Here is a 15,339-nt window from a genome sequence, read left to right as displayed (position 1 = left end):
TTGCTGCAGTCATCCCGGTGATAATGATAATGATGAGATAGTAATGTCCACACCAATATGGAGGCCGAGGAAAAGAAAACATGGCAGTGGAGGTATTTACAGGACTTAGCAAATGGTTGCATTGCTCCTCCCACTCCTGCCCTCGATTCTTGTAACCAGGAATACCTGTGGGGTTGTGAGTCTGTGAAACTGAAGAATGAAGCCAGCAGCTGGCAAACCTGGGAAGAGGTGGGTTAGGAGAGAAGAGACACATTAGTTCTGGATGAGCTGAATTTAGACCCAGGTGGAAATAGTCCAGTTGGAAAGATGCTCCTAATATTTAGCAAAGAGATCAAGGTGGAAATAAAGTTTGGGGACTTTTCATGTAAATTGATAATTAAAACTATAGATGTGGACAAGCTCCCTAAGAGAAAGGGTGTCAAGGGAGATCATCCAAGGACCCAAGGGAGGTTTGGAGGGCCTACAGTGAGACAGTGTAGGATGAGGAGGATGGAATCATAGGAGGAGAGAAAGGAACAAAGACTGGAGCGAGGAGAGACCCCAGGGGCAAAGAGGGGGCTGTGAAGGAGGAGGTATTAAGTGTGGTCAGAAACAAACAAGAAACCAGGGAGGACGAGCGCTAGTGAAGAATGTCACACTTTAGAAAATACTTTTTTTTTAAAAAACATCTTTATTAGAGTATAATTGCTTTACAATGGTGTGTCAGTTTCTGCTTTATAACAAACTGAATCAGTTATACATATACATATGTCCCCACATCTCTTCCCTCTTGCATCTCCCTCCCTCCCACCCTCCCTATCCCACACCTCTAGGTGGTCACAAAGCACCAAGCTGATCTCCCTGTGCTATGCGGCTGCTTCCCACTAGCTATCTATTTTACGTTTGGTAGTGTATATATGTCCATGCCACTCTCTCGCTTTGTCCCAGCTTACCCTTTAGAAAATACTTTTCATAATAAGGTGAGGGCTAAAGTCAGACTATCCAGATTAAGGAAATTTTGGAATGGCCATGACTTCTCAGGCTACTGTATTTGGGGGGAAAAATGATACTTTTTTCATTTTAAGTAGCACACATACATACATTATTCTTAAAGTCTAACAAAATGGAAATTTAAGAGAAGTGAAGTCACTGGCTAGGGACACCCATGCCTGATGTCAGAGATATGGAGTGAATGGGGGCTGGGAAAGGAGGGAACACAGAGGGCTAAGATGGCCCTGCCGAACATTAAAATGTTGGAATAATTGCAACCACAAGGTAGATAAATAACTGCTGCCCCGGGGGCCCTGGAGTGTCCGGAGTGCCCCCTCCCACCTCTGCCTCCGTCACCCAGTTGCTTGCCTTGGACCCTTGCACAGACCTCCCCACTAACTGGCAATGAGGGCCCTGAGGCCCCTCCTCTTGCAGCGACCGGGGACTGCTCTGATTGGTCCACTATTGTTGTTAGTAGAATACTCAGTATTATTTTGAATCTCACGTCGTAAAGAGTAGAACCACAGAACTGTAAAGGTTTGGACCAACACCCAAGCCCCCTGAGGCTCTATACAGCCTGGCAGCCAACCCCAGGGCCACCCTCCATGGCAGTCGAAATGCATTGTTTTGCCAGGGCTTAGGGAAACCCCTCCATGTGGTAAATGAAAGTAGCAAGATGGTTGAGATAAGAGCAGAGTTAGGAACTTAATGTTTTCATGGAGATGGCAATCTCTTGCTCAAAGGTTAAAATCCTCCTGTGATTTACAAGGAAAGAAGGATAAAAGGTTATCAATGCCACACACATGTGCAGTGTGTTTTAGAAAACTTGACCCCATTGTGTACAAACAAATGTTCCTCTGTAATCTGATAGGACTGAGCTACCCTGACACAATGCTACTGCAGGACTTTATTTTAAGGCAAAGGAAAATTAAATAGAAAAAAAAAAAATGTCAAGGCAGTTCTTTCATTGGTATTGTGTTTCGTGTTTGTGTTAAATAAATATTTAGCTTATAGTTCTGCATGTGTGACAGATGAATCATCTCATTAGATAAGGTCAGCAAAGGTAAGTTTTATCACTTCTGTGTTTGAAAATACAGATCTGTGAAGGCGGGCTCTTAAAGTAGCCCTTGAGGACTTTTAATCTGCACTTCTGCAATTCAGGAGAGAGGTTATTGATGACATCCTGTCTTAATTGCAGCCCTGAGCAAAGAATAATAATCTCAGTCAAATTTGCAATGGAAGTCCTGAAATTTCGTACTACCATTCATCATCTGCCATCAAGAGGAACTCTGCTTTGAATTATTCTCTAGTAGTAGTATAATGTAGTATGTGCCCCAGAACATAGGGAACAGGGCATAGGAAGATATACCATTGGCTTTTTCAAAGGATACAATACCTGTCCAGTTAGTCACACACAGGCCAAGGGTTAGTAAGATGCATGGCTTCCCCTGTTAGTGTCCTAACATGCAATGCAATTCTTCCTTTCTTAAAAAGAAAGCCACGCATATAACATCACCTTCTGTGCATGACACAGAAACCAAGCAGTTTACCTATGGGAAGAATCGCTACTCTCTCTCCTCCACTTTTTAACCAAACATCTTGAGTTTTATGTGCCCACCATATTCACAAGTCCTGACCTCCCATTTATAGCTGAACAGAGCAGGGAATCTCCAACCAGGAGACAGTCGTTTGCCTGAGCATTAAAGGGTGGATAGAATTTGAATCTGTGGTGATTATGTTGAGGCGAAGGGGCAGGAAAAAAAGGGAGATCAAGAAACCAAGTAAATGATGACAGGATTACTTTGGTTTTGCCAAACACTGAAAGATAGTTTGACCATAATAACTACCCTTCCCCACTCCCAGGATTAAGTCTTAAAGATTAATGTTCATATTATTACTTCTGCATGAACACTGGGAAATCTCTTGCACTATTTTAAATTATGAAAAAGCAACCAGCTACAGTAGTGAAAATATGATAGATGCTTATGAAATAAGCCAGCTCCAGGTCACGAGGGCCTTCAGCATCAGCAAAAGCCATTGCCTTTGTTCCGAAAGCAACTGGGACCTGAACAGAGGTAACACATGAGAAGAGCACTTCCAGAAGGTCAATCTTGCATCTACATAGGTGATGGGCGGAGAGGAAAAGAATCCAGCCATCGCAGTGGTGCATGTGAGGGGCAGTGAAGGCCTGGACTGTGTAGTCAACCAGAGATGGGAGAGATAAGTGCAAGAGATAGTTTCGATTAGACTCAGAAGCCTAAGTGAGGTTACAATGGATTTGAAATAATTGTGAGAAATTTTAGACTCTTTGAACAGTATTGGCACCTTCAGAGGCCAATTCCTCGACCCCAAATTTGAAATCACCAGGGGACATCAGCTCCCTGGCTTTGCTGAAAAGAAAACTGAGACTCAGAGAGGTGAAGTGACTTGCCCCAGTTCACAAACCAATCAGTGCCAAAGTGAGGCTAGAATTCAGTTGCCTGGTCTAAGGTCCATATAGAGAAAGTTTTTCATTTATTCTCATTGATATCCCACTGAGAAGATCTCATAGGCCAAATGGTACCTTTTCCCAATGGAATAGATTGCAAAATTTATAATTTTGTCACTACCACATATCAACTGTGCAATCTTGGTGAGCTACTCATCCTTCTAACCTTCCATTTCCATTTTTGAATATGGAATAATTAGGGATAATTTAGTGGTATCATAGGATCATTGAGAGGGTTAAATGACATAATCCTTGGAGAGAGTTTAGCACCATGCCTGAAACAGATCCAGTAAATGACAGGGATCTATCACCATCAGCATTACCATCATCATCACCATCAGCAGCATCATCACCATCAGCATCATCACCATCATCATTGCTGATAATTATTCTCCACCATCCTATCACAAACAACTTGTCTGACTGTAGGACAACATTATTATCTATTGATAAAATTTTAAGAATCCTTGGTTGAGCTCTTTAGTCCTGACTGACTCAACGCCTAGCTGCCCTTGAGACACATAGCCCTTACCAAGCCCTAGTTTTCTCATCTAAAAAACTAAGAGGTGTGTGTGTGTGTTAGTGTGTGTTTGTGTGTGTGTGTGTGTGTGTATTTGTAGAGGGCTGGCAAGAGTGCTTGAACTAGAGATGAATTCTCATTTGTCTTTCAGTTTTAAACTGTGTATGTTTTATGCTCTATTCAGACACACCAATAATCCATTTTTCAATTTTCATAAAAAACATTCCCAGAATAAATAGTAAATACTGGGCAGCAGACCAGAGGGCCACACTCACACTTTTTGAGTGATAAAAAATAAAAAGAGGTATCATTTTTATTGAATTCTGTATTAGTTTGCTAGGAGCACTGTAATAAAGTCCTACAGATTGGATAGCTTAAACAACAGAAATTTATTTTCTCACAATTCTGGAGCTTGGAGGTCCGAAATCAACCAATTGCCATTGGTTGGTAATTCTGCCAACCAATGTTGGCAGAATTGGTTTCTTCAGAAGCCTCTCTCCTTGGCTTGTAGATGCTGTCTTCCTCTGGTGTCTTCATGTGGTCATTCCTCTGCATGGGTCTGTGTCCTAATCTCCTCCTCTTATATGGTCACTGGTCATATTGGATTAGGGCCCCACCCATATGACCTCATTTTGATGCAATGACCTCTTTAAAGACCCTGTCTCCAAATAAGGTCACATTCTGAGCTGCTGGGGGGTTGGAATTCAACATATTAATTTTGGAGGACACAATTCAGCCCTTAACAAATTCAGCTGTGACCAGACTTTTTGTGCTTCGTGGACATGGTCTCTAATCTTTACAACAATGCTGCAAAGCAGGTACCGTGATCCCCATTATTCACATCAGGAAACTGAGGCTCCACGGGGCTAAGCGTCTCATCAACAGTTACTAAGTGATGGAGCTGGAATCAGAACACAGGCCCGTTTTGCATCAAAGCTAGTGCTCTTTCCACTACAGTCTATTATAGGAAGGAGAGAATCACTGGACCCCTAATGTCATTACATTCATTTTCTTTCCAAGTCAGAGCGAAAAATAGCTCTGCCTTCTCTGTTGATGGTGATTGCTCAGGAGAGCAATGCACTCCCAGGGACCGTGGCCGAGCCTTCACCACAGTGGTTGGACAAGCTGACCCAGGCAACGTCCACAAGGAGTTCAAGGGACAGCTAAACATCGCCCTTTGGGCTGCTTTGTTCCCTTTAAACAGAGACAAGGGCCTCTGCTTATGCTCTTCTCCTTTGCCTGGGATTCTCTTTTCTTGCCCATCCTTCAGGGTCTGGCTGGTGACCTCGGTCACTCCCAAACTCACCCAACTTCCCCCTGTCCACCTTCCTCCAGTCATCTCATCCCTTCACACTGTAGCTCACTTTGGAGACAGGCCAAGTTGGGGGCGATTCTCACTCTGTTACTTACTAGCTGGGCGGCCTGGGTCAGTTCGGTAACCTCTCTGAGAGCCTTCACGTTCTCATCTATGAATTAGGATTAAAACACCTACCTCACAGGCTTATTGTGAGAGGCAAATTAAATGAACGAACATATTAATTGCACTGAGGGCTGTGCCTGGTACCTAGTAGGCATTTAGTAAATAGCGTCTTTTAAGCTTACATTTTTTCTTCCAGTCTCTGTTTCATGCCTTCCCGATGAGATTGAGAACTTCCTAGGGACAAGGACCATGTCAATTCATGAATGCGTAGCACGAATTTAGGCCTACAGAAAGTTCTCAATGTTTGTTGGTTCATAATTGTGCACCATGATTGATTCTACATGAGATATATAATACAACCTCAAATAACAGACTTGGCTGCTTAATTGCATCAAAAACTATTGGGTAGATCACATTTGAGTCCATACTCCCATGAAACCATTCATTCATCCACCATTGATTGACTGCCTCCTAAATGCATCCCCCTTAAGATTCTGTTTCTACGTAGTTTCTTTAGTAGACAGAGGACTATAGGCTGGTGATGGAAAGTGGCAGGAGTGTGGATAGAGCAATGGGATGCTGAAAACGTGGACCTGCAGACCTCAAACCTCCCTCTGCATCAGAAACAGCTGGGACAGATACAGATGCTCAGCTCCCTACCCTGCCAGAAATGCTAATTCAATTGGTCTGGCATGATATTAAAACAACAAATCAACCAATGAAAAGAGGAGAAAAAACAAGAGAAATTCCCCAGGTGCTTGTTCTGATGTGCAGCCAGGGATAAGAACCATTTAAGCAGATGAGGCTCAAATACTCCAGGGAACCTCCTTCCAGGGTGGTGGTACCCAGGCAATGTTAAGGGGAAGGGCTGTGCTCAGGGACCAAGCCAGGGGCAGAGCCCTGGACTGCAGGAAGGACGAGGCACCTGGGCAGAGGCTGATCAAATGTGGCCTTGCTTTCACCTCTTGCCTTCCTTCTCCCCAGGAGGAGCCAAGGAGAGTATCGAGGCTGGGGTCCCCAGGGGAGAGGGGCCGAGAACACCAGAGAGCACAGGAGGGCAGAGCTGTGTAGAGCTTAGGAAATCATTTCCAGAACGAGTCTCACGATTGCCCTATTTATACGGAGATTGGAATCATAAATTGATGATGACATTGGGTCATCAGACCACACAGATGTGGCCATTTCAAGAACAGCCTTCTCAACTTGCAAGGTGTACAAGCCTCTTGACTCCTCCTCCCACCCCCTCGATCAAATCACGGCAGCTCAGGGCTGATGAAGGGTTTCCTGGAGACCAGTTGATTTGAAACACTGGTTGTTTCGAAGATTTGGGAGAACTGTTCCCTGATGTGTTTCAGGTCAGTTTCACAATGAATGTTCCTGGTGCACATCCCTCCAAAAGAGAATGCTGTTAAAGACTGCTCCAAGGAACGCAGACCCTCATCCTCCAAGTGCAGTGATGCTGAGAATCTTGGCGACTTCCTCCCAGCATATGAGACATATGATGTCAGGGTGCTTGATTTCCCTCCCCCTCTCTTCTAACTTCACAGACAGGAAAACAAGAGTCTGAGGAGCCAGGAAGTTGCTCATCACCCCAGGGTTACTACTGAGCATGAGGTCATATCTCCCAGCTTTTTCTAAGATACAGCGGGCTCATATAGGTTGGTGAGTTTTAGTAGACAGTGTCCAGAATTTATAATTTAAAAGGAGAAAGAAATTGGAAATGACATCAGATATTTTTCTTTCCCTTTCTGCCTCTGCTTGTCTCTGAGTTTCTTGGTTGTGGTCTGCCATTTACTACAGGAATTTGGAATAAATATAAACTTCTCAGGGATTTACAATTAAAGGGGCCCTACTGAAGATATATTGCCTTGACGTGGGGTGCTACTCTGGGCTTTTCGTTGGATGGATTTGGATTCTCTTCCCCGTTAGCCAAGTTAAACAGCCTCCACTAGCTTCCTCACTGACGAGAACAGCTGGACGGTTACTGAGACATTATTGATATAGGTGAGAATAGTGTGTCTTCAGAAGGCTCTCCCCAAACATAGCAGGAGCCCTAAAAACTGAACTGATCTTCAGCTGGTATCACTGTTCAGATTGGTCAGGCTCGCGCCATATTGGTTGTCAAATATTTTTCATATTACCTCTCCCTCAAAATGATGGCCTTCTTCCTTCAAGTGGAGGACCCGCCCTTCACCCTTACCATGTAACTGATGACTGTATGTAGCTGTTATCTTTCTTCTGTATCCAGAGAACATCCCCTGCCCACAGTGCAGCCCTTCCAACATCCGTATTTCTACTGAATTGTGATTTTGTGGCCACAAAATAGGTCAACAGAGAAAAGGATGTCAATTTCATCAAGAACTATGTCCAGGGAGGCTGGGGGAAGATGGCAACAGTGGACAGTATTGGCCAGTGGCTATTATACAAAAGGAACAGACATGACCATTTAGGTTGTGACCATTTATTTGGTCATTATCATGACCAAGATAATCCTTGCTAACTCTGACAAAGGCCAACATTGGGAAATGAGAGAAAGATGTGGAGTCAGCTTGAATTCCTTTAATACCTGAGTCCCTCCGTGGCTGTCACGTACTAAGGGAGGCTCATTAACTATTCAGTTACTATCTCTCGTCTCCTTGCCTCAAAATGGAACCAGCCAATACAGTGCACTAAGTCAATGCCTAAAAAGATTAAATTCCCTCCAAAATACCCGATTCATCCCCAAAACAGCTGTTCTCCCCAGGCTAAATCAGCCTGCTCCACGCTCACAAAAGCCTACTCCCTTCAACAAGGAATGAGTGGTTATGTTTTCCCTGCAGTAGATGCATCTGGTCTTAAATATATATTCCTGTTACCCAAATTGCAAAGCATTTTCCAAAAGCCGTTGCGTTGTAGAATTTTAAAAATGTATTTGATTGCCAGATCTGCAAATTGGGTCAGTTTTCCAGGGCCTTATTCTTCCTTCTTTTCCACTGGGGAAGAGGAAAAGGAGGCAGCGACAGCTGGTGATTGAAACACAATCCTCCCTGGCATGTAAGTCTTGGCTATCTCTCCGTGTGTTATCCGGGCCAGGTCCCCTGGTGCCCCCGGCAACGCCTGGACCAAGGGCTGTCCTTCTTGATGGCTGCCCTCTGGATTCCACTAAGGTCAGGGTGAAACCATTGCAGCCGGCATCCCTGGAGCTCTGCATGGCTTTTAGTCACATCTGAGCCTCAGAGAAGTCTGTGAGAGAATTAGAGGAGGTCTAAGTATCCCCATTTCGTAGATGAGCAAACTGGATACAGAGAAGTGTCAAGGATGCAATTAGTTTGTAGTCATCCTGGATCCTAACCCGTATCTCCGTAGTCAAGTATTCTTTTCACAAAAACACATGGACATAAACATGTCAGTAAGGAAAGGGATCTACACAAAGTAGTGTGTCGTGGTCCTCAGACCCATGAGAGGTGGGATTATTCCACGTGATATTCTAACTTTCAAATGCAACAATGATTAATCTGGTCGCTGAAAAACTTTGTTTTCATTACCAGCGTTGCAAAGAGATAGCTATAAAAAATCAATATATTGAGATATATTATATATCAATATTCCATATTATACACTCTAAAAATCTCTAAAATACAGCTTGTATTTTTATGACTAAGTCCAGGATTTTTCATACTAATGGGTCATAGCCCATTAATGTGGGTCATAAAGTCAATGTAATGGTTTACTGCCAGAATTAAAAGAAAAAAATAGTGTAAGATAATAGAATAGAATTGAAAATATCAGAGTGTGTTGCACATAGCAAAGGGAAGTACTGTTCTCTGAATCCTTTTGTTCATATGCTGTGTACTGAACCACAAGGTTAAAAGTATTTTGTACTGAGTAGTCTTTCCCTTTTTCTTGCTTTCCCTCTCTTTCCTCTTTCACCTTTCTCTTTCCTTCTCTCTCTCCTTCTCTATGTCTCTAGGAAAGGTACCCAAACATCTGCCATCTTTGTCCTGTTTGCAGGTACCATCGCCAGCCCTCCCAACCCCCATCCTTCCTAAAATCATCCTTCCCTCACCCGGGGTCTGGAGCAGACACTGTTCTCTACAGTTGATGTATTTATGCTCTTTCCTTTCTCCCCTTCACTGAAAAGGTCCTTTTGTAGTGCAAACTTTGAGACAGGGTTTGCTAGTTCTTTCTGTGGTTGATAAATGAATTACTGTATCTCTAAACCATCTTATTTCCATTTCAGACAAGGCAACTCAAACTTGAAGACATGAAATCCCTGAGGAGAACCACTTTGTGCTTCATGATTATTGTGATTGTTTCTTCCCAAGCTACACTGAACTTGAATTTCGAGTCTATTGTTTATCCTTCGGTGAGTAAATCCTGCTGTAAATGTCTGCTGTGAGTAAATGTCTGCTGTATTTTCCCTGTCACATTTTTCTGATTTCCTGGGAATGTCACAGACGGAAATTGCTTTAAACAGATGTTTAGGGTCTTTGAGAAAATGTCACAAATGGTGTGAGGGGGTGGTGAACATAAATGGATGTTAAGGTATCTACTGGGCTACAACTTGCCACACTCTGAAATCAGTGGTAGTGTCAAGGGAACATCCTCCTGGCTTCCCTCCTTAATGAATTTGCCACTTCTAGGCCTGAAGCTCCACCCTGTGAAACTGACAACAACACCTATAAAGCAGAGTTTGAGGACTGAGTGGGACCTATGTTCTCAAAGGATTCACTTGAACATGAGCATCAGACTAGAACACATTTCAAAAGGTGTTAATTTGTGTCTGTGTTATAATCACAGACTGATATAATTGAAAGGGCCATAGATATCATCCAAGCTTTTTGCTAACAAATTAGCCAGGTCGTTTACCTTTGGGAAGTTAATGGGAGTTTAGCTTAACTCAAGAGGGTGATAAGTACCCCCTTGTTCCTTGTGGGAATCCTTGGGATCTTCTTTCCTTAGGTTACTCCATGCACCAGAGACAGGGCGTGTTACTGGTTATGAAATCTCACGAGACTGATGTGATTCTCTCTGTGTCTCAGTTTTCTCATCTGTAAAATGATGAAAATAAGAGTATTGATTTACTGATCTTTATGAGAATTAAATTAGTTAATATTTATAAGATGCCTTAGAACTGTGCCTGATACTTTTTTTTAACATCTTTATTGGAGTATAATTACTTTACAGTGTTGTGTTAGTTTCTGCCGTACAACAAAGTGAGTCAGCTATATGTGCACATATATCCCCATATCCCCTCCCTCTTGTGTCTCCGTCCCACCCTCCCTATCCCACCCCTCTAGGTGGTCACAAAGCACCGAGCTGATCTCCCTGTGCTATGCGGCTGCTTCCCACTAGCTATCTATTTTACATTCATGCCACTTTCTCACTTCATCCCAGCTTACCCTTCCTCCTCCCTGTGTCCTCAAGTCCATTCTCTATGTCTGCAACTTTATTCCTGTCCTGCCCCAGTTTCTTCAGAACCATTTATTTTTACATTCCATATATACGTGTTAGCATATGGTATTTGTTTTTCTCTTTCTGACTTACTTCACTCTGTATGACAGACTCTAAGTCCATCCACCTCACTATAAATAACTCAATTTTCTTTCTTTTTATGGCTGAGTAATATTCCATTGTATATATGTGCCACATCTTCTTTATCCATTTATCTGTCGATGGACACTTAGGTTGCTTCCATGTCCTGGCTGTTGTAAATAGTGCTGCAACGAACATTGTGGTACATGACTCTTTTTGAGTTATGGTTTTCTCAGGGTATATGCCCAGTAGTGGGATTGCTGGGTCATATGGTAGTTCTATTTTTAGTTTTTTAAGGAACCTCCATACTGTTCTCTATAGTGGCTGTATCAATTTACATTCCTATCAGCAGTGCAAGAGGGTTCTCTTTTCTCCACACCCTCTCCAGCATTTATTGTTTGTAGATTTTTTGATGATGGCCATTCTGACCGGTGTGAGGTGATACCTCATTGTAATTTTGATTTGCATTTCTCTAATGATTAGTGATGTTGAGCATCCTTTCACGTGTTTGTTGGTGATCTGTATATCTTCTTTGGAGAAACGTCTATTTAGGTCTTCTGCCCATTTTCAGGCTGGGTTGTTTGTTTTTGTGATATTGAGCTGCATGAGCTGCTTGTATATTTTGGAGACTAACCCTTTGTCAGTTACTTCATTTTCAAATGTTTTCTCCCATTCTGAGGGTTGTCTTTTCGTCTGGTTTATGGTTTCCTTTGCTGTGCCAAAGCTTTTAAGTTTCATTAGGTCCCATTTGTTTATTTTTGTTTTTATTTCCATTTCTCTAGGAGGTGGATCAAAAAGGATCTTGCTGTGATTTATGTCATAGAGTGTTCTGCCTATGTTTTCCTCTAAGAGTTTTATAGTGTCTGGTCTTACATTTAGGTCTCTAATCCATTTTGAGTTTATTTTTGTGTATGGTGTTAAGAAGTGTTCTAATTTCATTCTTTTACATGTAGCTGTCCATTTTTCCTAGCACCACTTATTGAAGAGACTGTCTTTTCTCCATTGTGTATTCTTGCCTCCTTTATCAAAGATAAGGTGACCATAGGTGCGTGGGTTTATCTCTGGGCTTTCTATCCTGTTCCATTGATCTATATTTCTGTTTTTGTGCCAGTACCATACTATCTGGATTACTGTAGCTTTGTAGTATAGTCTGAAGTCAGGGAGCCTGATTCCTCCAGCTCTGTTTTTCCTTCTCAAGATTGCTTTGGCTATTCGGGGTCTTTTGGGTTTCCATACAAATTGTGAAATGTTTTGTTCTAGTTTTGTGAAAAATGCCATTGGTAGTTTGATAGGGATTGCATTGAATCTGTAGATTGCTTTGGGTAGTAGAGTCATTTTCACAATGTTGATTCTTCCAATCCAAGAACATGGTACATCTCTCCATCTGTTTGTATCATCTTTAATTTCTTTCATCAGTGTCTTATAGTTTTCTGCATAAAGGTCTTCTGTCTCCTTAGGTAGGTTTATTCCTAGGTATTTTATTCTTTTTGTTGCAATGGTAAATGGATGTGTTTCCTTAATTTCTCTTTCAGATTTTTCATCATTAGTGTATAGAAATGCAAGAGATTTCTGTGCATTAATTTTGTATCCTACTACTTTACCAGATTCATTGATTAGCTCTAGTAGTTTTCTGGTAACATCTTTAGAATTCTCTATGTCTAGTATCATGTCATCTGCAAACAGTGACAGTTTTACTTCTTCTTTTCCAATTTGTATTCCTTTTATTTCTTTTTGTGCTCTGATTGCTGTGGCTAAAACTTCCAAAAGTATGTTGAATAATAGTGGTGAGAGTGGGCGACCTTGTCTTCTTCCTGATCTTAGTGCAAATGATTTCAGTTTTTCACCATTGAGAGTGATGTTGGCTGTGCGTTTGTCATTTATGGCCCTTATTATGTTAAGGTAAGTTCCCTCTATGCCTACTTTCTGGAGAGTTTTTATCATAAATGGGTGTTGAATTTTGTCGAAAGCTTTTTCTGCATCTATTGAGATGATCATATGGTTTTTCTCCTTCAATTTGTTAATATGGTGTATCACATTGATTGATTTGCGTATATTGAAGAATCCCTGCATTCCTGGGATAAACCCCACTTGATCATGGTGTATGATCCTTTTTATGTGCTGTTGGATTCTGTTCACCAGTATTTTGTTGAGGATTTTTGCATCTGTGTTGATCAGTGATATTGGCCTGTAGTTTTCTTTCTTTGTGACATCTTTGTCTGGTTTTGGTGTCAGGGTGATGGTGGCCTCGTAGAATGAGTTTGGGAGTGTTCCTCCCTCTGCTATATTTTGGAAGAGTTAGAAAAGGATAGGTGTTAGCTCTTCTCTAAATGTTTGATAGAATTCACCTGTGAAGCCATCTGGTCCTGGACTTTTGTTTGTTGGAAGATTTTTAATCACAGTCTCAATTTCATTGCTTGTGATTGGTCTGTTTATATTTTCTATTTCTTTCTGGTTCAGTCTCGGAAGGTTGTGCTTTTCTAAGAATTTGTCCATTTCTTCCAGGTTGTCCATTTTATTGGCATATAGTTGCTTGCAGTAATCTCTCATGATCCTTTGTATTTCTACAGTGTCAGTTGTTACTTCTCCTTTTTCATTTCTAATTCTATTGATTTGAGTCCTCCCTTTTTTTCTTGATGAGTCTGGCTAATGGTTTATCAATTTTGTTTATCTTCTCAAAGAACCAGCTTTTAGTTTTATTGATCTTTGCTATTGTTTTCTTTGTTTCTATTTCATTTATTTCTGCTCTGATCTGTATGATTTCTTTCCTTCTGCTAACTTTGGGGTTTTTTTTGTTGTTGTTCTTTTTTCTCTAATTGCTTTAGTTGTAATGTTACGTTGTTTATTTGAGATGTTTCTTGTTTCTTGAGGTAGGATTGTAATGCTATAAACTTCCCTCTTAGAACTGCTTTTGATGCATCCCATAGGTTTTGGGTCGTCGTGTTTTCATTGTCATTTGTTTCTAGGTACTTTTTGATTTCCTCTTTGATTTCTTCATTGATCTCTTGGTTATTTCATAACATATTGTTTAGCCTCCATGGGTTTGTATTTTTTACAGTTTTTTTCCCTGAATTGATATCTAGTCTCATAGCGTTGTGGTCAGAGAAGATACTTGATACAATTTCAATTTTCTTAAATTTACCAAGGCTTGATTTGTGACCCAAGATATGATCTATCCTGGAGAATGTTCCATGAACACTTGAGAAGAAAGTGTATTCTGTTGTTTTTGGATGGAATGTCCTATAAATATCAGTTAAGTCCATCTTGTTTAATGTGTCATTTAAAGCTTGTGTTTCCTTATTTATTTTCATTTTGGATGATCTGTCCATTGGTAAAGTGGGGTGTTAAAGTCTCCTACTATTATTGTGTTTCTGTCAGTTTCCCCTTTTATGGCTGTTAGCATTTGCTTTATGTATTGAGGTGCTCCTCTGTTGGGTGCATAAATATTTACAATTGTTATATCTTCTTCTTGGATTGATCCCTTGATCATTATGTAATGTCCTTCTTTGTCTCTTGTAATAGTCTTTATTTTAAAGTCTATTCTGTCTGATATGAGAATTGCTACTCCAGCTTAGTTTTGATTTCCATTTGCATGGAATATCTTTTTCCGCCCCCTTGCTTTCAGTCTGTATGCATCCCTAGGTCTGAAGTGGGTCTCTTGTAGACAGCATATATGCGGGTCTTGTTTTTGTATCCATTCAGCCAGTCTACGTCTTTTGGTTGGAGCATTTAATCCATATACATTTAAGGTAATTATCGATATGTATGTTCCTATTACCATTTTCTTAATTGTTTTGTGTTTGTTATTGTAGGTCTTTTCCTCCTCTTGTATTTCCTGCCTAGAGAAGTTCCTTTAGCAGTTGTTATAAAGCTGGTTTGGTGGTGCTGAATTCTCTTAGCTTTTGCTTGTCTGTAAAGATTTTAATTTATCCATCAAATCTGAATGAGATCCTTGCTGAGTAGAGTAATCTTGGTTGTAGGTTTCTCCCTTTCATCACTTTAAATATGTCCTGCCAGTCCCTTCTGGCTTGCAGAGTTTATGCTGAAAGGTCAGCTGTTAACTTTATGGGGATTCCCTTGTATGTTATTTGTTGCTTTTCCCTTGCTGCTTTTTAATATTTTTCCTTGTACTTAATTTTTGATAGTTTGATTAATATGTGTCTTGGAGTGTTTCTCCTTGGATTTATCCTGTATGGGACTCTCTGAGTTTCCTGGACTTGATTATTTCCTTTCCTGTATTAGGGAAGTTTTCAACTATAATCTCTTCAAATATTTTCTCAGTTCCTTTCTTTTTCTCTTCTTCTTCTGAGACTCCAACGTAATTCAAATGTTGGTGCGTTTAATGTTGTCCCAGGGGTCTCTGAGACTGTCCTCAATTCTTTTCATTTTTTTTTCTTTATTCTGCTCTGCGGTAGTTATTTCCACTATTTT

General features: G+C 41.1%; 1 protein-coding gene across 8 annotated transcripts in view; it reads left to right on the top strand.

The window, feature by feature from the left end:
• Window positions 1–15,339, top strand: part of ADGRF5 (adhesion G protein-coupled receptor F5) — a 109,266-nt gene that overhangs the window by 41,650 nt on the left and 52,277 nt on the right. For all 8 annotated transcript variants that reach the window (XM_082347556.1, XM_082347558.1, XM_082347559.1 and 5 more), the window contains one exon: window positions 9,617–9,742. In XM_082347556.1, coding sequence (XP_082203682.1) covers window positions 9,617–9,742 — 126 coding nt within the window. Of the gene's footprint in view, window positions 1–9,616; window positions 9,743–15,339 lie in introns of those variants that run through there.

Source organism: Balaenoptera borealis (assembly GCF_965194805.1).
Source record: "Balaenoptera borealis genome assembly, chromosome: 12".
NCBI lineage: Eukaryota > Metazoa > Chordata > Mammalia > Artiodactyla > Balaenopteridae > Balaenoptera > Balaenoptera borealis.
The sequence above is the reverse complement of the archived record's forward strand: the minus strand, read 5'-3'. Positions and strand labels throughout refer to the sequence as shown.